At 38.4% G+C, this 26,909-nt stretch overlaps 1 protein-coding gene across 15 annotated transcripts in view; it reads left to right on the top strand.

The window, feature by feature from the left end:
• Positions 1-26,909, top strand: part of ESRRG (estrogen related receptor gamma) — a 409,846-nt gene that overhangs the window by 358,892 nt on the left and 24,045 nt on the right. For all 15 annotated transcript variants that reach the window (XM_049833518.1, XM_049833524.1, XM_049833530.1 and 12 more), the window contains one exon: positions 1,042-1,203. In XM_049833518.1, the coding sequence (XP_049689475.1) occupies positions 1,042-1,203 (162 nt within the window). The remainder of the gene's footprint in view (positions 1-1,041; positions 1,204-26,909) is intronic.

The following is a 26,909-nucleotide window of genomic DNA, read 5'->3' as shown; positions in this document are numbered from 1 at the left end:
TCCACATGGATATAATGCTCATTTTATGTTTATCCTACTTATAGAATATAGAATAGCCACACTGCACTGTAAATCTTCCAGGCTTTTCTACTCTTTCTTTTTCCTCTTCACTTTTCCTTATAACTTAATTGATTATTCCAAACAGATTTCACAAATCATCTAGATGAAAAAGTAAATATTAAACACATGACTGAAAATGCTATATAGATAAAAATAACCAGTGTGTGAATATGATAAATTATCATTCTTTGCACAAACTAGTTTTCTGAGGTAGAATCTGCATCTATTGATACTTTCCTTAGTTTTACACTCTTTATGCTCATTGATAATAGCTATTCCTGGCTGGAAGGGAGAGGAGATCATTAGTCTATTTTTGTACCTAAAGAAGCTAATTTTATACATGATTCTAAATTTGTGTCTTTCACTGAAAAGCAAATATAAGACAACGCCCCACTTTTCTCACAGTGTAGTTCCCAAGAGGTACAGATTAATTCTTAACGTTTCAACAGGCAGGATACCTGTAATATAAGATATATGGGATAATGAGCACTGAGAAAGTCCTGAGACCTTTTTTGTTGCAACAGTTTAACAGTGACATCTAAAATAAAGAATGGTAGATGGAATTGCTGGCAGAAGTTACAGATTTTAACTACTTTTGGTATTTATTTGCTCCAAAAATACACCTGCCTTTGGAGATGGGGGCGGTTGCAGGTAATTAGAAGGCACAGTCAAAAATACATCATAATGCATGAATATTTTTCTACGAAGTTTGAATTCCAATATTAAGGAGTCAACATGTATTTCTACATTCCATTAAATTTACTGTCTTAAGAACATACATGTCCACCTTGATAAACATTGTTAGTGGATCAGATTTTTTTGTGTTGTAACCACTGGTAGAAGCCAGTGGTGTTACAATAAGGTTTAATTAGGTCCAGCATATTAACATAAATTCTTTTGCACTTTGAAATATGAGCCATCTGTTTGAAAAGTAGAATGATGCTACTGGTGATCTTGTACTGTTCTGGACCATTTTTACAGATAACAAGATTGTGTCCCATTTGCTGGTGGCTGAACCAGAGAAGATCTATGCTATGCCTGACCCCACTGTTCCAGACAGTGACATCAAAGCACTTACCACTCTTTGTGACCTGGCAGACAGAGAACTCGTGGTGATCATTGGATGGGCTAAGCATATTCCAGGTACATACAGTATTTATTGCAAGTAGATGACAGAGAGAAATCATTGCGTGGGTTGTGCTGTTCTGGTAAAAAATACGATTTGCTCTCTCGCTACAATGCGTGAAGTTTTCTTAAGCCTCCAGATGATTCACATAGGACATAGGTTAGACGATAATATATCTTACCTTGGAAATAGTATTATTGTTGCTATAAGTGTTACTATGTTAATAAGTTTTACATGCTGCTCAGTGGATGAATTTTTTTTATGTATTGCTTTTGGTAAGATAAACTTACCTTTCCATCCAGAGCATTAGCCTGGTGTGAAGGGTAATGCAAGTCCTCACCTTCATACTCATCTGATTCAGCAGTAGTTGAATGTTAAGTCTGGTTCCTCTATTATATAAACACAGCACTATCTTTTACTGACCACAGGAGGTGCCAAAATTCAGTTATATTTTGGCACGGCAAGGAGGAATTGTTCTCTTCATTGAATGAACTAGTGTGAGAACTGAATTGTACCAGCAGTTCAGCAGAAAGAACTGAATTGTCCCAAAAGGTCTCTTCTTATAGCTTAGTTCCTTGGTCTGCATGAAATGGACTGCAGTCTACATCACATAAATGTGTTGATATTACACAAGCTGACTGGCACTCTTGTTAGCAAGAAAAAGTGGGGGTCATCAAAAGCGGTTTCTCAGAAGATTAGCAATTTCGTCAGATAACATTTCAGGTATATTATATTTGCCCCCAGTGATGAGGTATTTGTGTTTGCTCTGTGAGCTAGCAGACAAACTTATAGAGTCTCCAGGGTTCTCAGTTTGTCACCTTTCACAAAAAAGGTGTCACACAAAAAAAGTCAACAAAAAAGGTCAGCTTTTTTTCTTGTTTCTTAAGATATTTTTCTAGACCAGCAGATGCGTGTTTGTTGTTTCTTAAGATATTTTTCTAGACCAGCAGATGAGTGAGCATGTTGGTGTGTTTTCATCAGCTCGTTAGGTTTCTAATTTTGATAGGGGAGCCTTACTGAGCATAAGAACGGTTAACCTTTAATTCCTCTGAGTAATGCCATCCTCATTTTAGATGTGATTTTGGGTTACCTTAATAGTAGAATAAATAATCCAGTCAGTTTTTTGTTTATCAAAGTAAATGTAATTTATTTCTAGTATCAAAAGAAATAGAAATAGTCTTCCTGGCTTTTTTTTTTTCCCTTGTGCTAACCAGCACAAGGCCTCAGTTCTTCTGGTACGTGCTTCTAGGTCATCTTCGATAAATATGAACACTAACAAAGAATAATAATAAAACAATTTGTACATTTATGGAGTGTTCTTTTACTTCAGATGAGAGACAATAACCTAGAGACTCTAAAATAGTCAGTATGCGACACAGTTGAAATTTAGTCATTCTCTGTGCCACAAATGGTGTATAAACAAGCTTTTGTATCACGAGCAGTGCTTTTCTGGTACAGTTAACTTATTTCTGTCTCCTTAAACTAGTTTGTCTTTATGCTTTGAATGCTACAGTAATTTCTTTAATCAAATTGATGGAAGTCCCTTTCCCAGCCCACACTGAAACCAATTTATTGGTCATGATACGCCAGCTATGTTGCTAACAGTCGTAACGAACTGTCAGGCAATATCGCAGTGAAGCTAATTTGAAGTCATTAGGTGTGCAGCGTTCAGGCAACAATTTGTTACAGTGGTTAGGAACACAGCTGACATTTCTGAATGGCTTTGTTCAGAGCAGTTCTAGATGAGCCCAAGCAAATTGTAAACTAATTTAAACATCACTCTATATTATACTAGCTACTTTGTCTTACACTGGTTGCTAATAAAGCACCCCAAATTAAGTCAAAATGAGTTAAATAGGTGAGTTTGAGTTTCATCTTTGGAAGATACCGATATCACCTTAACCAAAAGAGAGTAGCTCTCAAAGAAGTCAGTCATGCTCCATAGTAGTTGCAGGGGAACATTTGTCAGTTTGATTTGTGAATATGCTGTGTAGCTTTGATTTGGCTGGACGTGTAGGAAGAGCAGAGGGATGAGACTGAGCAGCCTTTAAAATTATGGCTTTGGTTAGCATGGAAAAGGTATTGGATGCTGTAAACTGCCCTTGAAAATTTAAAGTCTGCGATCTGAACCAGTTGAGGAACATTTCTGCCATGAGGCAGCCTTTTATTACAAGGTAAACTCAAACCACACCTGCTCTGGTAAGGCTACACTAGCTAAGTTTACTCACCTGACTTGGTTTAGGAATGAGAATAATTAAAAAAAAAAAGGAAATAAAGACAATCTTTTTATAAGCCTTCTGGTAACAGAGGGCAGTGATAAAATCTGTACTTGTTGTCTGGCATTTAATCACAAAATTCAAAATGCAAGAGGGCTTGACATGCTAAAGGGCAAATGTGATGAGCTTTTGTAGCTTGTTTTTGAATGATGGAGTACTGCTGAACTTGGACTGCCTACACTCAGCTCATGTCTGGCATGAAACAACTTGTAGAAGCCCCTGGACTGGTGCTAGCTGACTTTTCTAAGGTAACAAATGTTACTGTAGGCAGAAACATAAGAGAATTGGGAAAAGGATGAGTTAGAAAAAGGGTGCAAATGGCATAAAAGTTCACTGTAGCTTAGCGGACTAAGTAAATCCTTGGTGTAAATCTCTTGGAATCGATTAATTATACCAGTAGTGAATTTGTGCCTAGCACAGCAAAGCAGCAATCAGCAAATCTTTCTTTACTATAGTGATTTCTTAAGGTTCAGTATAATTAAAGGCCCTTATATATCAGGTGGTCTAATAACTACTAAAGATCTCAGCTGTAAAGCATTGCAATTCAAAGTAAAATTTGTCTTTGTGGAAGAAACCAAAATAATGTTTTTGCTACTCTAACAGAAAATCTTTTAATGAGATTATCTATAAAAAGGTAACAATGCAACATGCATTCTACCCTGGCCAACCATTTCCCATTGCAGTCATAGCCCAAAAAATGTTTTAAAATTATATGAAGTTCAAATGCTTTCATAAAATCATTAGTATTTTTCTGCTATTGGAAACATTTCAATTGTTGCATTTATTGAACAAAAAGTCTATGCCATCTACAAAAGGAAATATTGAAAGAAAAATATATATGGAAAGCCTTTATCAGTAAATAGAATTAGTCTCCTTGCATTTATAAATCAAATAAATGGAAAGTGTGTTGTTATGAAACATGACCATGTCTTATCTGAAGAAGAAAAAGATCACAATGGCATTAGGAAATGCTTGACTTTAGTTAGAGGAGCGTAAGGGCACAAGAACAGATGATGGTGCCCTAATAGCCCTTTTTAAGAATGACAGGGCCCCGCCATTAGCATCCTTTTATATCCTTGGAAATTGCTCATGCCTCGCTTTTCTGGTTCCTATCTGCCTGACTCTTTTTTATTTCTCTTTCAATTTCATCTGCGCTCGGATAAGCGCATGCTAACACAATATGATTGAGCTGTAAAATGGAACGCTGTCGCCTCTAATCTCTTTTATGTAGATATGGAGGTACTTCCACACTCCACTTCATTCTCTCTCCATTGTTGGCCTTTTTAGAATGTGTTGCCGAGTAATGGAGGCTCAGTCAAATATTAGAGCTAGGTTTCACAGGGTGTGATAAGAAGATTATCAGCCCAGCAGTCAGATCTATTGTTGTTCTTTGTGTCAGATTAAAATATTCCGATGTACTGTAACTTTGTTAGTAAAATACTGAAGGTGCTTAGGGAGAGGCCAATGCTGCTTCGTTTCCTGCCTGATGAGACAAAACCACTATTAACTGACCTAAATAAATATATTTATGAAGCTTCTGCAGGACACTTGTTTTATTTTATTTTATTTATCTTTTAAATAAGAGAGCCCTGCTTAATTCGATATTTACTGGTGGTTGAGTTTCCTACCCTTTGCATTGTATTTTGGGGAGATTCCATTTTGTATTGGTTGCATTATATTAATGAAACTTTTTTCCAGTACGGGGTGGAATTCTGCTGATACCTAGTCACAGTATCAGAGTCATTTAGACACAATTTCTGTAATGTAACTATCTCATTGACATTCAGCGAAAACGTGCAATGTTCTTTCATATTAAGTGGAGGCAGGAAACATTAAGCTCTTAAAAATGTGCATAACAGGAAGCCAAAGACAAAATGTTCTCTAAAAAATTTGCATGCATGAAAAAACATCAACCAGACCATAGAAATAAACTTTTTGCGCTTAAAATGAAAAATTTGTTTGGAAACAGTAAATCAGACTAATACATCAAAAATAACTAGTTACATTATTTAGTAAAATAAGCTTGCTTGTCTTCAGCTGTGTCCCTATTTTGCTAGCAGTAACTGCGTTTAAGAAAGGCAATAGTTAGAAATTGATACTGCCACTGGTGCTAGTATTAAAAAAAAAAAAGGGCATGATTTTGATTGAGCAAATCCAAGGATGTTTTGAATGTTTTAGTGTTAATGTTAATGTTTTATGAAACATTATCGTTCCAGCATACTCTTTGTGGAGGACAATATTTAAGCTTTCCTTTCCAAAGCAGCTCTCAGGGGTGTAGTTTAACATTATAATACTGAACAAGAACACGATTTGCTGCAGAGTTGTCATTTCTAAAATGCCCTTTTCTCATCATCTGTTTCAGAAATACCACCCCATGTGGGTAAAAGTACAGAGAAAAAATTGACCATAATCGCTTTGGGAAAGCAAATGTTCAAGAAGGCATGGGAGCATACATATATGGTACATCCATGCAGATATGAATTAGGTATATATGTACCTGTTCTCATGCACACAGTTTTTTATGAATCTACATCTTAGTGGACATACAGCGTGTGTTTAAATGACAGAAAAAAAATGCCGAATGGTACTTCATTGTAGTATTCACGTCAGTAGGACTTTGAAGACGAACAGAAATCATATACATCATATGCCTGATGTATATAATCACATACGTTGTAGCTATAGCCAGTATCCCGCTTATGCCCAAATCCTTCTCTGGATTGTTGGTGGGGCAGCTAATACAGAATCTCAGCTCTGCAAGGGGAGTAGATATCTTCCTGCATGTTTGTACCATGCTGCTTGCTGCTGTAAAATTTGTTGTTTCTGCTGAGGTTGAGGCCTTCTCTAGTCTTTTGTGCTGCTAGCTGAATTCAGGACCATTTCAGACAACGTGAGGACTGCTGCAGCTATTTTAGAGCTCCCTATCACAGGGCGCCTGTCACTCCACAGACAGGTGGACATGTAAATGTGTTTACTGCTCATGTAATGGAGTATGAGCTGTTTTGTGCTAAGAGGTTTGTAGTAATAATAACTTGAGCCTCCTGGGGAATCGGGACATCCTGCCCTTTATCAATGTGCTATCTTGGACACTTTGCACATTCTCTTTGCCTTCTGTTTATCAAAAGCCTGCTATCTGCTCTTCTTTTAACTCCTCCTACAAACATGCACCAATTAGGGAAATCAGACATGCTCTTCCTATGATGGACATGTTCTTGAAGTCACAACTTCTACAACATACGTGATCTGAGGCAGACCATTCCCTGGGCCTTACAGGTAGATATGCCAGCCAAAAGGTTTCTCAAAAACTACTGACTTCCTTGACCTCTGTCACTGAATTGTACAATATGGGAAATCGGCAATTGACTGTCGGTTTTGGTTTTGAGCCTTAGTGTGGATAGACCGCCCGACACTGCCAGTGTTTAGATCACCATGTTGATTCAGGCTCCTCTGAACAGAATTGAACAGCACTGTGCCTAAAATGCCGGTAGTTCCTCTGTCCTATCATTTGAAGTGCTAGGAATGGTGGCATTTTTAATTTTTTCACATTTTTTGAAAATAGTATCACAGAGAAGGTTTAAGTGGGGGGAGGAGGAGGTAGGATTGCCAGGATAATGCATGAATAAACATGTCTACAGTCTCTTAGCATTTTCAAAACAAAACAGGGGTCTGCAGTGTGGTAAAAGGTAGTTACAGAAAGGTCTGTTGGATTATTTTTAAATCATTTAATATATCCACCTGAGATATGATGGCAGACTATTCTTGATGGATCTATTACCGAAGTCAGTGGCAAAATTTCAGCTGATTTCAGTACAAAAGAATAGGCTTTGTGTGCTACTAGAGATGCACACACTCTTAGTGTGTCTGCTAATCATAAAAGACTGGTTCCAGTTCAGAACTGAGACAGCCAGCAATGGAGAGGTGAGGAGGTTTCTAGTACTGCTAGACATAGATGTCCTGGGGTAAAAAGAGCACTTTAGTTTCCAGGATAGTCACTTCTGGCATTTTTTACTAGCATTAAATTAACTGAGGGGAAAAAAAAGAATATAATCCCAGGCATGTAAACATCTTATTACCTGCAAATCATACATGAATATAAAATAAAAGTGCAGTAAGACTCTTAAAAAAGCATCTGGAACTCTTGTTAATTTTGACTTTAAAATCCCTATCTATTTGTTGAAAAAGCCTGTTTAAGAATAATCATCACCAAAAACAAAACAAAACAAAACAAATGGAATTAACAGGTAACAAAAGAACTCAGCTCAATTCTTATGTTTTACTTAAAAAATAAAATCCTTCATTAAAATCCGCTTCTCTCAAGATCAGAATTAAACAGTGACTTTATGTCTCTATTAAGTTCACCTTTTATTCATATACAAGTACTTGCCTCTTCTTTCTGAGTGACTGTCTCTTTTTTTTTCTTTTTTTTTTTTTTTCTTTTTTTTTTTTTAACAGTCCTCTCCCTCCATCCATGCCCCCAACATACACACTACACTGTCTGGCTGTTGCACTTTTTTTTTTCCCAGTGTCCCCCTTTATCTGCCTCAACCAATCTCCAAATGAATGCATGTCTATCATGGCCTTAGCTTTGACACTCTGGATATATTGATTAATAGTTGCCCTAAGCTCCTTTTAGCAAATCAAATTTTCACTTTTAGCAAGGATTTCGCCTCTGATTTATTCAGCAAAGTGAAATGCACTAAATTGACTTTGACATTCAGGGAAAATGGCTGAAAAACAAAGAGAGGAGGAAAGAGATATAAATTGTGTGGCAGCTGGAGACTTCAAGCATAAAAGAGGCAGTTTTCTATAGAATATCACTGGTTAATTTGGAAACACGCATTTAAACAGGAGTGAAAATTATTTTCTTAAAATTAGATGTTTTTTAGACTGAGGATTTGGGATATAATAAGGTTTACTTAGCAAAATGCAATATATTCAACCCAAATTCATCACTTGCTAATCATGATGCAAGTGTGGGATCCACTTTTGTTGCCACTAATAATTATTATGTTAAATGAGAGACAAAGAGGTTTCTGAGTAGTTTTATAATGCAGCACTAAATTGGTAAATATCTTCCTACCATTGCATTATGTTGTTCATTCCTGTGGCCCTTTAAAAATAAGAAATGGTTAATAAAAATAGGGCAAATCAACAGTAATTAATGCCAGTGCTTTTATTCTCTTTCTGTAAACAAAAATGGCTGTTATTTGATTCTTAAATGCAAGAGTATAAAAAGACGTAGCAGCCATTCCCTATTATTCTTCTAGCAAAATCAAGATTGTTGTATTACCCTGGATGACTTACTTGCAAACATTGTATTACTGAAGTACCACAAGGCCGAAAATACACCATTGCATATTTGAAAGTGTTCAAACGTGATGCTGAATAGAATAAAGGAGAGGAAAAAAAAAGAAGAAAAAAAATATTAATCCGTTCCATTAGCACATCTGTGGGTTTTTTTGAAGCAGGGTGTAAGGAAATGCAAAATAAAAACATAGGAAATGGTTTGGTTTTATTCAACAATCAGGCACTACAACAAGAATTTGTAAAAGAAAATACATATGGTAGTTTGCCCAGTTAATCTATACCGACAGACTAAGAGCCTTTGGTATGATCAGTTGTCATGGGTGTACAAGTCAAATGTGCTATGCCAGCCTCTGTTGTTTAAGGATCTGGCCCCAAAGGGATAAACCCCCATCAGTAGTCAGTTTATCAGTGGGAGCTGAGACTTTTCTTTGTCCCCAGTGTGTACTCACAACCTCAGAACTCTGCAGCAATGTGCAGAATTGAGCTTTAAGCAAGTATTTCCGCTTAGAGGACAATACTCACCTTTGTACCCACTTCTTGTGTGACAAACAGGTTTACTACATTAGGTCTGTGTAAATTGCAGATGACTCAGTAACAGTTTTCCTTCTTCTGAGCCAACAAGGAATTAATCTTATTACCAGAGAGGTCTAAATGTATCTTAACCTTTTTAATTTTACTGTAGTCTCCGTTCTTTTTTTTTTTTTTTTGTAAGCAAGCTGAATCTGAGACTTCAGCAGTAATGGCCTTTTGCAAGTGGGACAGCATCTCAAGTACAGGAGATAGCTGGGCACATTTTCAGGCAGGTTATCTCTTTAAAGTCATTCCACTGCCACCCCCCATAATCTAGTTCAACTGCCAACCGTATTAAAAGATTGCCAGTTAAAAGCATACTGCATGAAAGAATTTAAACTTCCGAAATAGTCTTTGCGGGGGTGTCCTTTCCCAAATTTTCTGTAACTGTACAACTGATACCTCAAGGATGGCCAACTTCTTACAAGTAATGCATGGCCACAAGGCAGGAAGATGCCTTGCTCAGAAACACAGTAAGAAAGTTGGAACAAATCTTGACATTATTCCTTAGGTGAGGAATTTGCAGAGGAGGCAAAAGCTGCAGAACTGAGCCTATCATTTGTGTTCACCTAAGTATCACTTCTGTATTTACAGGACTCCTCTCTTCTAGAAAAATAAGGCTTTTTTCAGCCAGATTCAGAATTTAAAGAACATCCAAAGAAAGAGATTTTTTTGTCAGTTTTAAAATTCCTGAAGGCTTTGTTGGAAGTAAGATCATGAATGGTACATGTCATTTAAATTGGCCTGTGAAAGGATCATAGCAGATGCTGGGAATGCAGGGATAAAATTAGAGCAACATAGCCCTCTTATGGTAACCATTTAGTCCATTTTAGACTAAACAGGTGACTTATCTAACTTAGCCTCCAACAAAAGTATATTTACTTTGTTCTAGGTGGGGAAGAAAAGAGCAGCTTTTCAGTCATATGTGTTGATACTGTAAATCCAGGATGAGAGGAAAGACGGGAAGAAGAGCCAGTTGCTCAGACTGGATTTAGAGCAGACAGGTCTCCACCTGTATGACTGGGTCAGCGGCACAGGATGGTCTAGTTTCCTAAAGTCAGCTGAGACCAGTTAAATACTATAATTCTAAGGATGCCTCTACTTTCTCTCTGGATGAGTTCAGCTTCACACCTGCTTAACCTACATTAGAATAGGATTAATTACCTGAATTGCAAGGCCCCCTTAGCTAGTCAGCACGTTTCTGGCAAGGCACATGGTGACCTGGGCCTGGTTACCTATAGTGTAGGGGTAGCAGGGGAGCACCTGGTTTGTAATGGCAAGGCTCAATCCGGCCTGATAACAGAATCAGCAGTTTTTAAAAATGAGTCTGCAGTAATTGTCTTCTGCATCAGCTGGGTCATACAAGAACGGTATGAACTCATGTCTTCACTGCTAGTAAGCTTTTTTTTATTCTGCAGTGCTCAATTTATGCACACACATATATGTGTGGAGAAAGAATCCCAAGAAACACAGGAGATGCAGAATCCAAAGAATGCAGATACTGAATGCTCCTGTATTTAATTAGATGGAACTCTTAATTAGCTCTAACTCTCAAGCCAGTTTTCCATGGTATTTTAATTCATTGTCTCCAAGTTTAATAGTGTATAGCAGGTAGGAATATTTGGGTAATTTTCCATGTGAGAAAAAAACACAGAATCTTCCTTTCATTTGAAAGCATGTTCTATAAAGAGAAAGTTCTCTGGCAGTGTGTTGGTCTGCCCAAGGGATTTTCCACCCCAAACTCCTGAGGCACGTATTATAGATGAGTGGAAATTTCACAGTATAGCTCTGAACCTTCTCCCCAAGATGTTTTCATCTGCCATGTTGTGCACCATCAGTTTCAATCAGCTGCATTAACAGTTGAGGTGAAATCAAATATTGAAATGAGATCCAACTACAGACACTGAAGGCCCCAAGTTCAATGGAAATGGCACTTGAAAAGTAGAGTCAGCTAACTTACCGGGTCCTGACATGTTACGCACAAGAACACTATGGCAAAGAGTTGTGATGAGGGTGGAGAAAAGGCAGGGGCAAATCTGCAGTTCACGTTCATCTTGCTGTTGGAGAGACTAGGGGCAACAGTTCAGCACATAATGGCTGCTGCTCATATGTTTGTTCAAAGAAGAAGCTGCACTTACTGGCATAAATGTATCATGACATTAGCAGGTTGCAGGGTGTATTTCTAGCCAGAGATTTTCTTCTAACGATGCTATAGCATTGTGCCTGCCTTAATGAACAGGCATTAGACTCCGAACTTACTACGATTCAAGCTATATCTGGTACCATATGGAAGTTACTGTGACCCTTGTCTCCTTCATTAATTAACTGCACTTGCAGTGAGAAGAATTTTGAGTCCTTCCCCATATTGGTCTCTTGTAGAAAGCCATTCTACTCTGTGATCCGTTCTTCACTTTTTACTACTTTGAAGTTTCCCAGAGATAAAGTTAACTGTTGTGTAGATTCAGGAGCATATTGCTTAACGTCAGTGAATCTCCAGCTACAGATTTAGCATGCAATGTGCATTATGAATTCCAGATGATCTTCATTCAGTGAAATTGGTAGAAGTCTATTTTGAAGAATTCCTTTGTGTTCCGAGTTACTGAACATTTTCCAGACACCATTAATGACTTGTGCTGAACACTTTGCCTAATACATTCAACACAAATTTGGAGTTCACAGTGATCGCAGGATTGCACCTAGCACTTCAATGATGATGAGTTAATTTACTGTGTACTATGATCCTCATATATGAAGCACACCGTGGTCTTTGTAACCAAAAGGCCACTGGCAAACAGGATGCTTCAGAAAGGCACTAGGCAGGGAATGCAGGTAGATAGAGTTGGGGATGAGCAGTGCACACGCTGTGCAAAATAATTCCTTCAGTATCATAAACCTAGAGAGGGCAGTGTCTGCCAAGAGCCTTAGATGGGCATTTCAGGAGATAAAAGTCAAGAGAAAAGGGTGTTGACAGAAAATATTTGCATACTCATAACCATAATCAGCCAGTATCAATGACAAACATACAATCTTTCAGAGACCTGCTTGGAGGAAAAAAATTCACCAAAAAAGAGCTTGTGACAGGGGGAGATGGGAACACAGGCTGCCGTGGGTCTCCTGAGTTCCAGTGCTACAGCCAACACAGGCGAAGCAGAATTTGCTGTCGATAGCTACACGGACAAGTGTACTGTCTCCGTGGTAGAAAGTGGTAGCTATTTATATACTGAATGGCAAAACTAAACAATTTAGGAGAAGCAATGAAGTGTGTCCTATCCAATTAAAAATGCAGTGAGAATTTTAGGTAGGCAAAATGTAATTATTTAATTGGAATTTGACCGGGATGCTTTTCCGCTGTTAAAATAAGTATAAATTACATGAGCTGTAAAACTTTAAATTATGAAAATATTTTGAGGTCTTTGAGCATGGTAATTGGAGCTATATATTCAACTTTGTTTTTAACCTGACACTTCATAATAGCTGTTCCCTAAAGCAAGTTTTGGTTGGTTTTTTTTACATTATCGAATATCCCTTAGTGAAGCAAATTAGCAATCAGTGTGGAAAATATTTAAGTAGTACAATCACATTATTTACACAGACACTTCCATTGTGCAGAGGTCTCTGTGTTCCCAAATATTTGTAGGATCACTTCCTTAGCTATCAACATTCACACTTGAACCTCCCTCTTTAGAAAAGCTCTATATGAAAAACCATTTAGGCCAATAGAAGACTTGCCTTGATTTCACTGTGCTTTGGATCAATCCCTAAATATGCAGGTCAATCTGAAACCTGTGCGGACCTCAGAGCTTTATTATTTGCCTTCTGCTTAACTTACCACTTTTGTTTAAAAGGGGGAGGGGGGCTTGGTGCAATTCCTTGCACAAAGCTTTTTTTATTAACAAGGAAGAGAATTCTACTGTGGAGAATTAGGGTCATTTACTGTAAACAGAATAGAGTCTGCTCTTATCTAGAACCATATTTCAGCCCTTATGGAAACATCAGCATCTGGCCAGAATGATAGAATGTTTATTATAAATATATTATTTAACTGTTTATGTTATCAATATGGTTCAGATAAAAATCTACAGAAAGCCTGCACTTAGTATTTGGGAGGATTTTAAAACATCATCCAACATGCCTCTGGAAATAGGTTTTCTGATGCTGTGGCTACAGACAGTGATTCCAATTGCTCTGTTCATATTGTCCAAAATACACTCCCCAAATAATGTCCCATCAGGTTGAGGAATTCCAGGTGTTTATTCTGTAACTTTTGTACCGGTGAGTAGTGTTCTCCTGGGGTTCCTTAGGTTAAAACCACTTTTCTTTAAGTCTTTTTTTCCCCTCAGTCAGTAAAGGCTTTTTTATCAAGTTTTGCTCTTTGGCTTTTTGTTCACTGCTTTTTAAGGATTGAAGGCACAGTAAGCCGTATCCTAGTACTCCCATTGATATGTTTGTACAGTGCGGAGGAACAGGCTCCATGTTACATCCATACTTGGCTCGTTATCCTCTTATCAAGCTCTTTGCATCCCTTTGTTTATTTGAGGAGACAGGAAGACTGTGTGAAGGCTGCTTAGTCAGGGATATCAGCGTTGTTGGCAGGGGAGTGATTGCCAGTTGAAAAACAAGGCATTATTGCTCATTTTTTCCCTCTTATTAGTTTGATTACATTTGCAAATCAAATCAATCCATCAGACATGATCAGGCCTCGTCCGCATTTTAAGGAATAGTAATCTCCGTCTAATAAGATGCAAATGTGTCACATCGGTAAGTAACCAATAAATCATCGTCTTGTCTTTGGCAATCATTAAATATCAGAACCAACAGTCAATTTTTAGTATTTTCAATTTGCGATATGCCGCTGGAATATAAAGATAGATGGACGTAATTACACAAACCAAACACTATTTCAGTTCATTCCAGACAGCAAATTTAGTGGAAGGTATAACTGGCTTGTCATCACACTACATTATTCCTGGCGGTTCATGCAAAGTTCACAGACAAGCTTCAAATGGACATTGCTTTTTTTACTTCCCTTAACAACATTCCCACTACCACCACCAAACTTCAATAAATGACTTGAAATGCTGTAAGACATCACTTCCATCAGTGCACAAAAAGCCACAGAAACCGAAACATTACCCCTTTTCCTGGTGCAGGCACCGTGTGCATGTATAAGACTGAAATCCAAAAGTTTCCTAATACTTGCTACGCTCTTCCTTTCTCTTTCTCTTTTCTTTTTAGACATTTTAATCTGAAACTTCAGTTTTTCCACTGACACAGAACAGGTTTTTCACAATTTTTGCAAGTTAGCTCACATTTACTTATTTCAGAACACAGTGAAGACTGCGGGAAGGATTGGCACACCAGCTTCCCTCTCTCTCCTCCTCCTCCCATCCCCATATTTTTAAAGGAGTGGAAATTTAAATTGTTTTTCTTGATCCTTTTTTTAAAAAATTGATTTGGGATTTGGGAAAATTGATTGCCTCATGTGCATCGCAGGGATTAATTGATATGTCTATTGTCTGATTCACAATGTCTTGCTTTCCATGAATGACTCTATACAACAATTTACATGCTTTTCAAGAGAGAAAAAGACATAAGCTTATATCCTGGCACTAGTGGCAAAAGAAACCCAAATCTTGTCTTAAACAGCATAGCTTTTACCCAGATATTTTAGACTGTTTTAATAGGATAGGGTACAGACCCTAAAAGTACAGACCTGCGGGCAGACGGCTAATTTCAACAAGAATTTAGGCCTGCTGGAAATTGTATTACTGGGCCTTCTTACAGTGCTGAGTGACATGAGAGTGAGAGAGTGCAAAATACTGTCTCTGTGCTACGACACAAGCAGCTATGCGGAAATAAGAAAAGAGGATTTTGTAGGCTTGTGCTGACTTATGTAGGTTTCCAGCGCACCAAAGCCAGACAGTGGGCTTACTGTATTTGACCTCAAGAAACTTCTTGCCATGAGCTGCGTGCCCTGGGCGGACCTGCTGTTGCAGCATCCTGACAGTTATGTTTGTTTTAGCTAACTTGCTTTGAGAAGCTGAACCTCAGGTGCTTTGGAGTGACTTTTCGAGAGATCCTTTAGCCCCTTCTGTGAGAAAATAATTTTTACAGTAGCAGTTTGATTTCATTTGGTAAATGAATTAAATGGAAATTAGGGAGGAGGCTTGCTTGTGAGCATACCTGCGTGTTTTGGGTTCCCCATTGTGTTGAGCTCCTGTTAAGGAGCAAAGGGTGGGGAGAGTGATTTTGCAAACAAGAACATGTAAACTCCTGGATTGTCACTGCATGTTATTCATTCTTGGCATCAAAACTCTTGTTCTTTGGTGAGGGAAAATTGCAAAGAAGTACTTGTGAGCTGCACACAGCGTTGATTCCACATGCCAGAGATTTAGACAACTTAAAATGTACCATCAAGTACCAAATATTTCTTCTTGCTGTTTTGAAACAAAAGATGTTATTACGTGGTTTTACCTGTTTTTATCCTCAAACTGGTGTAAATCTGTAGCAGCTTCGTGAAAACAAGAGGTTTATTCCAGATTTAAAATGAAGCAACTAAGCAACTTTAGTTTGCTCTGTTGTCTTAACAAAGTTCAAGCTTCCTGGCAAGTTTTTCCAAAGATCTTTTTACATTAACGTATTTCAGGATGTTCCATACCTCAGTTGCTAGACTAATGCTGCCTAGGTCTCTTGCAAAAGTCTCCTGTTTACATAATCCCCAGAGATTGTGGTGAGTAAAAGCTGCATGCAGAGGCCATGTGCCTAAGAAGCTCAGTACCAGAACCTTATGTTCTGTCTAACCAATTTACATACTACCATGGTATGTTTAATTTGCTTTTTCATCAAATCAATAATGGGTCTAATTGAAAAAATTGGCAGAACTACATACAACATAACTACCAATGTCAGTGTTTTCAGGAAATCAGAAATGTTGCAAAGCTATGCAAATGACACCTGTGTTAGTGGTGCACCTCTGTTACGAATGTGTACAGAAACAAACATTACTCAGGTGCAGCATCTGTACCAATTGATCGCTATGCTATCAGAATTAATCACCTGGTATTCAGCTCAGAGAATAAAATTTACATCTTAATGTATGACACTTATTCCAGCACATACATGCACTACTAAAAACGGTACTATTCACTCCTGTTTAAAAGTGTGCATCTATTTTTATAGGCAAAGCCTAGCAACTCTTGTTCTTAGCAAATTCCCAAACACTTAGGATGGCTACTTCTATTAAGTTGCATCCTTTCAAAGACGAACTCATACAGGACTGTGTAATTAAATAGATTTTGTCCCTGGAGTTACATGTCTCAAATCCTGCCCCCACTTTCACAAGAAAAAGGGATTTTTGAGGATCGTTAGTGCTCCGCAGAAAATAACCCGTGTGAAGATAAATAAATCAGTGAAGTTTGGCACTGTACAAGATTGGCAGGCCTTCACCAAGATGCTCCAGCAGTGTTGCAGGTGCATTGGCTAGCAGTGTAGAGAAGATTGTGTGAGAACTACACAAAATTGTAGCACGTGCTCTCAGTTCCTCACTGACACGAGTGCTCAGCTAGCATTGCTGCTGCAGATGGAGCTGTGCTCTATGCAGAGTCTGGTCAGCGTCCGTGGGGCTGGCAGAAAGATTCTGGCCAGGTGCACCAACTGCAAGATGAGAATTTTAGAATACTAATTTTAAAAGAAAGAAGTGTGGATTTCCACTTCATGTTCTGTATAATTGCAGAGCTAGCGGGATTTTAAAATATCGCAAAGCCTTAGTCATTAGCATAGGGTAATCACCTTTGCTGTTTGAAAACAATAACAATAGAAAAGGTATTGTACATTGACACATGGAAATTTAATGCTTTTCAGAGAAATTTTGTAGGGATTTTTTATTATGTGGCTAATTACATATTTACATGTAATGGCACTAGCAGAGCCATTACAGTCCATTGGGTAAATAATATGCATTTTAAAAACCATTTATAAATATGTATTTATTTGATGGACCAGAACGGTTTTTTGAAGTCATTCTCATCCACCGAGTAAATAATATATGGATTGCTTTTAAAAATAAATATGTATTTCTCCAATAGACATTCCAGGCAATTGGGTAAATAATATGCATTTTTCAAATATTAAAAAAATACATACAAATGTATAGAAATCTGGCCTAAATATGTATCTTCCTGAGAGATCAAAATGATCTTATGAAAGGTGTCAGGCATAGCTTTGAAATTTCTGTTTCGAATTGTCAGTCTGTGTCACAACCTAGAGTTAATTAAATGTATTTTATGCATTTTCATACATACAGGATAATATCAATGTCTGTTTACAGTTTTATAACATGAGGGCACTTGACCCTCTTACTCAGTGTTATAAAGTCAGCACTAGATGGTTAAGATCCTAGTTTTACTTTGTGTTCATCCTAATACGATGCAAAATGTGCGCATAGTCCTGCATCCATAGAAATACATGGGAAGAAAAATCGGTCATCTTAGCAGAAGCCATCGCAAACTCTGTTGTACTGCTCAACTTAAACTTCCTCTTTATGTTCTTCTGGTCTTTTGCTGTTGATTGGCTAGCAGGCAAATTACAAGAAAACATGAAACTGTTTCATCATGTGGGCTTGATTCCGAGCCTATTGACATGAGTAGGACTCTCTCCACTGGCCTCAGAGGGCTTTAGTTCAAGCCAGACATAAAGGTCTGACATAATCCGTAGAGACAGCCCAACATGAGAAGCTGAAGGCTAAGTCCCCTTTCTCTTCTCTGACACTGACTTACCAAATGACCTTGGGCTAATCATTTAACTTCCTTACGGTGAAACCGTGATTTATACCTCCAATTTTGGGAGTCATTTGAGAGCTATAGATTTAAAACATTAAATATGATTCACAGCATGCTAGGATTGAAAGATGTGAGTACAATGCATCACTGGTTTCTTTCTTTTAATATACTATGGGCTAGAGCTTATCCGTCCTTTTCTAAACATTTTAGCCAGTTTATCCCTTCATCCATTTCATATACTTTTCAAGAATGTTGAATATACTTTGTAGACTTTTTTTTCATGAAAATACTTGTTGTTGTTTTCAAACATTAAATGAATAAAATAGCACAGCAGCCCTGTGAATTCATATATATATATCCATAGCTTGCACAGAAAGACTGTGAGACAGAGGGGGGGTTAAGTGACTCCAACAGAATCAGAGAGAAAGTCAATGGTAGATTTGGGAGACTAAATTGTCTTTCTCGTATTCTTCCTGTATACATGTACCTCACGCTTCATCTATGCTTCTGACATCATCTGTGATACACTCCTGAAAACTACTGATTTTAGTAAGTTAGTTAGCTGTTTGACAAGGGTGTATTTGGCAAGTGCCAACTATAAATGTTGTGTGCCCTGTGCAGTCAGGATAGCTAAGTGGGTTCCATTGTCAATCTAATTGTTACTTTGATACTGAAGGAATGAAAATATAAATACATAGTGAGAATATTTCAACTGGAGCTCTATTACAAAGCCAATCACAGCAGCAGTGAATTATTACAAAAGAGCTTTCGGAGCCATCTCTTATGGCTATTCTTGCACAAACATCACCAAGTCGGTGCTGATTTGGCCTTGATTGCCCGAGTCCAGCAAACATTGCCTGAGAGCCCAGCAAACGTGATGTTTTGACAGAACACGTGAGGAAATTCTCACCTCCTTCCTTCTCAGATCACTGATAGAACAGATGAAGTCCATAAGGAAAGCCATAGTGAGTGGCTGGTCACCATAAAGAAGGATCAGCAAGAAACAGGTATTTGAAAACAAATCATGGGACAAGAAGAAAACCAAAGAAACAAAAGATGATCCAGCAGTTATTAGCACATTAAAATTTATTTCAGACCTCTCTAATGGCACATCCACACAAAGCACAACTGTGCTTTCTGTGTAATTTCTAAAACTACTGACAAAATACGTCCAAATACCAAATGGTAGAGCCCAACACTGGTCTCAATAATGTAGAACATGGGGTGAGGAATGCAAAATAAAGCCTGACTCTCATGTCGCGATCAAAGTAAAGCCTTCCAGAGCACCAAGAGCTGCATAGTGAAAAAAAAACGTGTGGGTAAATGAGTGTGCATCAGTTAAGGACAGGGCATCACTGGTGATGCTTTAAATAGACCTACTGGTGCCCAGAAGGAAAAAGAGGGTCTGACAAGAGAAGAATGCAAAGAAAGGGAAGGCTGAAAGCAATAGTGAGAGAAACATGGTTACATTAAGTAGCTCTGAGCATACCTAACAATTCTTTAGTAAAACACATGAGTAACTGAGGTATCATGACTGCCCACGTGGTCATTACCAGTCACCAGTTTGCTAAGACATAGTCGTGGGAGAAGCTCATCATAATGAACATGAAAGAAGGTGGTGATATTAAAGATCGGCTAGGGAAGGGTACCTGTACGTTAAAAGATGGGAGACTTGAAATAAAATGTGAAGGTTCTGAGGGGCAAGATGGCACAACTGTAAAAGAAAGAGTTTGTATCTTAGTCGCTCTGTGGCCATATTGAATATGACCTGTTAAATTCTCTGTGTAATTAAAGGAGATAGGAACATTCATACATTTTGTTGCAAATTGATATGATCTTTTTTGTCAGTGATCTGAATAAGATTGTACTATAGTTTTTAATTTAACAGATTAAGAAGCACAATTAAAATATCATGAAAAAGATAATAATCTAAACCTCTGGGTTTTTTTTGCTTATCCCTGCCAAGTTGATAACAAGAGCTGGTGTATGTAACAATTACCTCCACTACTGTAAATTTACTCTAGTTTGTGGGCTGAAGTGTTAATAAATACCTTGCAGTATTCCAGAGGGAGAAGCTTTCCATCTAATTAATAAAACTAGGAAGAATACCCAGGACACTGAACCATATCTTTCTTATTAGTGTTGGCTTCTACAAAGGAGAATCCCTGAATCTCAACACATTAGTAAATGTCATACCCCTGGGTTGCACAGAGACCTCTTGAAAAACTGCTGATTTGCTGTGGAAAAAAAAATCACCATAGACTTCAGAAACAATTCAGCTAGGGAATACCAAGTGTAGAAAATCAGTGTAGAGCATGGCATACATTATAACAGCTACATATTTGTGCCACATTTGGTGAATCTTGAAAGAGAAAACATGCAATTATACCCCCATTTCCCTTCCATTTTTGGTCTGTACTGACGCTAATATCTTTCTTTATGTCCGAGTATGGTCTTACTGCAGTTAGGGTTTTTAGAGACTTAGCAAAAACTCTCCTTTACGTGTTCTCTAAACCTGGGTTCTTAAAAACACTTCATACTGATACGTAAGCTGCATGTAACTGTTTATTAAATGAAAGAAAAAACAAAGGATCACTTGAAGAAGGAGAATCTTTTAAGCCCAGTACTGAAATATAATTCTTTCACAAAATATGTAATGCTGATCCCCTTTTCCTTTGCAGTAATCCACATTTGGGAAGAATAAACTTTGTCTCACTATACCTGAGCCAGTTCTGTTTCAAGGCAGTTTGCAGTAAACCGCAAATTAACAGACTAACTTTCTGACGAGCACATAATTCTTTACTGTACTTCACTGAAAATCATAGTGGTAATCTTATATTATGGAATACTGATATGCATTCTCTGACAGACTGGACATTTACCAACGAGTAAAAATTCATGCAATTCTTTTGTAGAATAAAAAATGTAGGGTGGTATATGTGTGTTTTCTCACATTATTATCATTATTTTTATTAGACTGATGTAGCAAACTGGTATTACTGCCTCCAACAGAAATAGAAATAACATCTCTGCATTTGCTTCTTACTTGAAGTTTTTTCTCTGAAAAATGCTCCTGCTGAGTATATTTGTATCTGCTTTTCATCGTAGTGATACGAGTGATTGGGAGGCTAAAACAAGGTAAAGCTACAGAGCTTATCCATGAGGTTGCTGGTAATTTGGCTAAATACGAGTCAACTGGATGGGAAGTGGAGGAGGTAAAAGATCAGCCAATTTTTTTGTCTGCATCCAGTCTTCTCAATTTTCGTAGTCCATACTTTAGCTAGGGTCTTCACTGAATTCTGGTAACTTATTAGAGCATAAGAAGGCAATTCACAATGCTGTCCAGGACTCATAGAGTCCAGCGGTGTCTGTATAGTCTAGTATTTTAGATGTTCTAATGTACTGCATATGCTTAAACCTTTCAATTTGGGTTTGTGTCGTCCCCCACCCCCCCATTAAGAATGTTTATGATGTTTCCACATACACTGCAAGGAATAGATCAATTCACACCATGTACAGTGAATACCCGCCATACATGCAGTTTCAATAAAGCATGTTAATAGCAGATACTGGTCCTTAAAAGACCATATATCAAGCATCCTCAGCGACCCTTTGTGACTATGTTCCCTGTTTCAGGAAATACTTCTGATCTGACCTGGGTAATTACATTATTATTTTGTCCTTCAGCAAGACAGGTTTTTATATTAAAAAAAAATACATCTTTAATAAGCAAAGAATGCAAGTTGACAAGCAGGCGATCCTCATTCATTTTGGTAGCTTTTAGAATACTCCGAGTTAGCTTAGTACAAATGCATGAGTACACAGGCTTATGCCAACACACACTTATACATATACCTGGCTGCTTTTATGTATGATAACACTAAGGCTCTTCCGTATCCATTATTTTCGTCTTTCTACAGTAGCAGCTCCAGAGTGAGAGCTCGCTTGCTGTGATTTTGAAATTCTTTGCCTAGGGCACATCTCTCTAAGCTCTTCTGTTCTGAACTCTAATTGTAGGAGTAGGCTCCAAACACCTCAAAGAAAGGCAGCCCAAATTCTGAGGCTTCAGTTTTTAGGAGACTAGGAATTGAATGCTGTAGGTCATCAACATATACTGTACTGTCTTCAGCAGTGATCAGCCTCAGGGGAAGAGACATGGTCCCCATAGTACGCAAAAGCCTCTGGAAAACTTTTACTAATTCCTTATCCCAGAGATTAGACTAAATAAGGAAACAAAACGTCCTTGTCCTTTTAATTTGGTTTTGGAGTATTATAGCTGGAGCTATTCTGGCTGTCCATCTAAGCATCAGCTCCCTCTCATGAGTTCTTGGCTTCAGTGACATCCTTTGGGAAGGAGTTCCCCAGTCTAGCTACTCTGTGAATGAAGAGTTTCCTTCCTTCCTTCCATTTTGAATTTCCTGTGTTTCACTGTAATGGTGCTTGGTCTGTGTTATGAGACAGGGAGAATAAAAGCTTTAGACCTGTTTTTTTATACCATTAATTTATATATATTTTTAATGCATTGTCTCATACATCACTATGTTGAGGAAAACAATTCCTGCTTTATGAGTCTCTTTTCATTAGAGTTTTCCTAGGTACGTTGTTCTGCTGTGCTTTCTGTGAACCTCCTCTAAATCTGTCGTACTTTTTTTGGAAAGGGCTGAGCCATTCTGTCGTTAATATTGGAAATCAGAGAGTACTGTTGGTATTTTCCTTTCAACTTTTCTTGTCTTCAGAGGTGTTTTTAGCTTCAGGCATGAGCATGACACCAGCTTCACAACTAACCTCGGGCTACTGAAAGGGGTACTAATAGATGCAGTTTTCAAGCTAATGTTTTCACACTCTTCCCTGGACTCTTTCAGAATTGGTCAGGATGATGCAGCTCTCCATCTCTTTTTCTCACCTAGAGATCATTTAGTCAGCGTTGTCTCACTCTGGAGGAACTAACAATACATACTTGGAAGGCCTTCTGTCTTAAATTAAAGAGGGCATTGGTGGAGGTCACCTCCATAAACTACATTCTGGTGATGCAGGTACCAACATCATATATAATCCCCTTGTTCCTTTAACTTGCACTGAATTTTGAGAAGTATTTTCATTTTCAAACTGAAAATAAAATAATGTCGGACAGTGTTGCATGAAATTGCATCTCCGGTGCTGCCTCCAGTGAAAGCCTATCATCTAACTTCACCTCTGTGCATCTGCTCAGGATAATGCATTTATGTCGTGGTTTAACCCCAGCCAGCAACTAAGTACCACACAGCCGCTCACTCACTTCCCCCATCCAGTGGGATGAGGGAGGAAATCGGGGGGGGGGGGAAGTAAAACTCCTGGGTTGAGATAAGAACGATTTAATAGAACAGAAGAGAAGAAACTAATAATGATAATGATAACACTAATAAAATGACAACAGTAGTAATAAAAGGATTGGAATGTACAAATGATGCGCAGGGCAATTGCTCACCACCCGCCGACCGACACCCCGCCAGTCCCCGAGCAGCGATTCCCTGCCCCCCCCACTTCCCAGTTCCTAAACTAGATGGGACGTCCCACGGTATGGAATACACCGTTGGCCAGTTTGGGTCAGGTGCCTTGGTTGTGTCCTGTGCCAACTTCTTGTGCCCTGGCTGGCCATGAGAAGCTGAAAAATCCTTGACTTGAGTCTAAACACTACTGAGCACCAACTGAAAACATCCGTGTTACCAACATTCTTCGCATGCTGAACTCAAAACATAGCACTGTACCAGCTACTAGGAAGACAGTTAGCTCTATCCCAGCTGAAACCAGGACAATTTAGAAATCAGGAATGGTTTGCTTTTTTCAGTCTCAGAAGCAAGTGACCTGGATTCACTCTTAAGAATATGGTTTGCAAACTTGTTGACTAGGATTCTTCACCTGGAGGATGAGTTGATTTGTCCATATAAATCCCTTCTGTCAAATTTAGTAGGTGAACAAAATGACCCCTTGCTTTCCATAGAAAAATGCATAGTCCTTTAAAAACATGCAAATTTTTTTGAGAAGTATGAGAGGGGTTTAGATCTTTAAGAAACCAAACAAATTCTGAACTGAATAAGAGTGAGAGAGAGAGAGAAGGTTGCCTTTCTGCAAGCCGCCAGCTTTCCCAAGTGTCTCATCCTCTCCCCTCTGTCATCCTGAGGCAATGTGCCTGCATTTGTGTGTAGATTTATAGTTTATTTTTATCTATGGCTTCATCTGTAGGTAGCTATTATAGCCGCCTTGCCTGGATATTGTTTGGGCCTGATAGATCTGTCTGTAGTTCATCAAAGGGGAGCTGAGTGGCTAAAAGCCATTGGGTCCAGCTGAGGATGAAATACGAGCCATCAGCCTTGGTAATGGCTGTAAAATTTCATAATTACACGGCCTTTATTACATTGCATAATGATCCTGAAGCAGTATGGAACAATTAATTAAGATTTTCAACCATGGCTCTTTCAGAAATTAAAAGGTGCTAGTGGCTGAGAAATGGGGAAGTGTCTTGTCCTAAAAGCATTAGGGATGCTTAAGAAGTACTTCCTGGGTACTTAAAAAAAAAGGGGGGGGGGGAGGGGAAGTGAAGAAAAAAGACAAGAAAAAGAAGATCAACTAGTTAGGCAGCTAATGTCAGAGTAACGTTTTTGTACTTTACTGCTAGTTCTTAATGTCAAAGCTGGTTCTAAAACTCCTGCGACAGTCACTGCCATGAAGCTGTTCCTTTTCTGTTCTGTAAAAATTTTCATGCCTTTTTTCCCCCGCGTTCTGTTCTAGCCATTTGTCACATTTATAAAAGTTGAGCTCTGCACATTATTAAATAAATGCATGCCATGACTTAGGAGGAGGGTCACTTAGCTGCGTATTGGGGTGTACTGACCAAGGATTTTCTCTTACGCACTTTCTCGTGTCTGAGGCCATTGAAATTCTCTGAAGATCTCTGCAGTTTGACAGACATCCCCAAGGAAGAATTTTTTTTTCTTTACTGTTTTGATATTTTTCTTCCTTTCTTTTCTTCTTTGTAAATGCAGCATGTCAGATATAATATAATGTTTTCCATGAGATTGACCTCGGACCTGATCAGAAGTAATTAGATTCCTAAGGTGCTGCAAAGGTGTCTCACGGGTTTCTGATGTACGTACTGAAAGAAAAAGTGTTTATATATGTGTAAGGATTATGCAGGGAGAAACAGGAGGCCTGGACCTGTGCATGTACGCATTACCTGTTGTGATCAATCGCTCAGTATAATTCCGAAGGCCAGCAAATTGTGATCCAGATGGGGTGTGGAGTGCTCACTGTGCCAATGGTAGTAAAACTGATGAAAAGACAGCAAAAATAACCCTGGTGTTCTCCACACACCGTCAAAACTTGCAGGTCTTACGGGAAGGAATCTCCTTTTCACTATGTGCCTTTTTCCCCCCCTCAAACTGTTTTGATTCATACAAGCTCTCGATATAACTCTTAGATAGGATGAGCATTGAGTATTATTGTTTTTAAATTGACTGGTCATCATATAAGGTCCTATCATTCTAAATATTTTATGAGAAGCTAAGGTTTCCCCAAGGCACCTCTAATAATAAACTTTCTGCAGAAAATTTGGAAAGGATTATGTGTTTCAAGGAGGAGCTGGCTGCTTGAAGTAAATTCTCTTGTTGAGTCATTTATTCCCTTAATAGGAATTTTCTGATCTGCTGTCATTCTTGTTCACACACTGGGTGTCACTGCCTCTAAAACACTTGTCATTCTTTAATGGAAACAAAATAGTCATTGCAGTCAGAGCCGCAATGTCATTCCACTACCCCTTGCTGCGTCGGCAATAGTGAAAATGACAGAGCGGCTCTCAGTAGGGGTAATTAAAATGTAAATATTGATATTTTATTATTTGAAATTACTTTCCAGTGCGGCATTTAATATCTCTCCATCTGTGCGGCTCTGTTTAGCGGTCACTTTAGTGCAGCTCTGGGATGCCAAGCGGCGGCTTGATCCCCGTTATGTCAAAATGCTTGTTGCTGCTTAATTTTGATATCTAATTAAGTGGAAAAGTACAGTCCACACTGTAATCCATGGCATCTTAACCAGCTGCTTGGGTATATTTAGAATTAATCTCCACTATGGAATCATCCTAATGTATGCAATTAAGAGTCTGCCGATGGCTAATTAGGTGTATTAGAATCAGGCAGCTTCCTTTTTTTTTTCCTTTCTTTTCTCTCTCTTTTTTTTTTGCTGTGTGTGGACTGTTGTAGACTTAAGACATAGCCTCCAGAGATTATCTTAATGTTACATATACACTCAACTAGGTAAACTAGAAATTTCACATTCATGTAGGAGAATATGTGTGACTCTTTCCCCCAAACCAGGGAGACTATAAACATCATTTGAATTTTTTGGCAACTGCAGCACATTAAGAAAATCAACTAACCAGTAGAAAAGTTTTAAAAATTGGGAAGAAGGAGGAATATGTGTAGGACAGTGTTCTGAGCTGTCATTTTCCTGCCAGAGGGTGAAGGGCTGTATTTACCCCAAATTTTGCAACCTGAAGTTTTTGGGTTGGCTATGGGAAGATATTTTAGCTAGCTCAGCACATACAGGGTTAACACAGATATGTTGATGGGATATTAAGCATGGTTGTCTCCATATGCTAATACATTCCAGTATTGGATTCATATTATTAACATGATTGGGGAATTCCTGGAAACCTGACTTTGCCTGACGGAAAGATGAAGGGAGCAGGGATTGCCACAGCTCTCAGTGAGGAAATGACTGGTGGCTTCCCCAGGGGAGCAAAAGGCAAACAGCAGTGACCCA

Source organism: Accipiter gentilis, chromosome 30 (genome assembly GCF_929443795.1).
Source record: "Accipiter gentilis chromosome 30, bAccGen1.1, whole genome shotgun sequence".
NCBI lineage: Eukaryota > Metazoa > Chordata > Aves > Accipitriformes > Accipitridae > Astur > Astur gentilis.
Note: the sequence above shows the minus strand (reverse complement) of the source record. Positions and strands in the feature narration are given on the sequence as shown.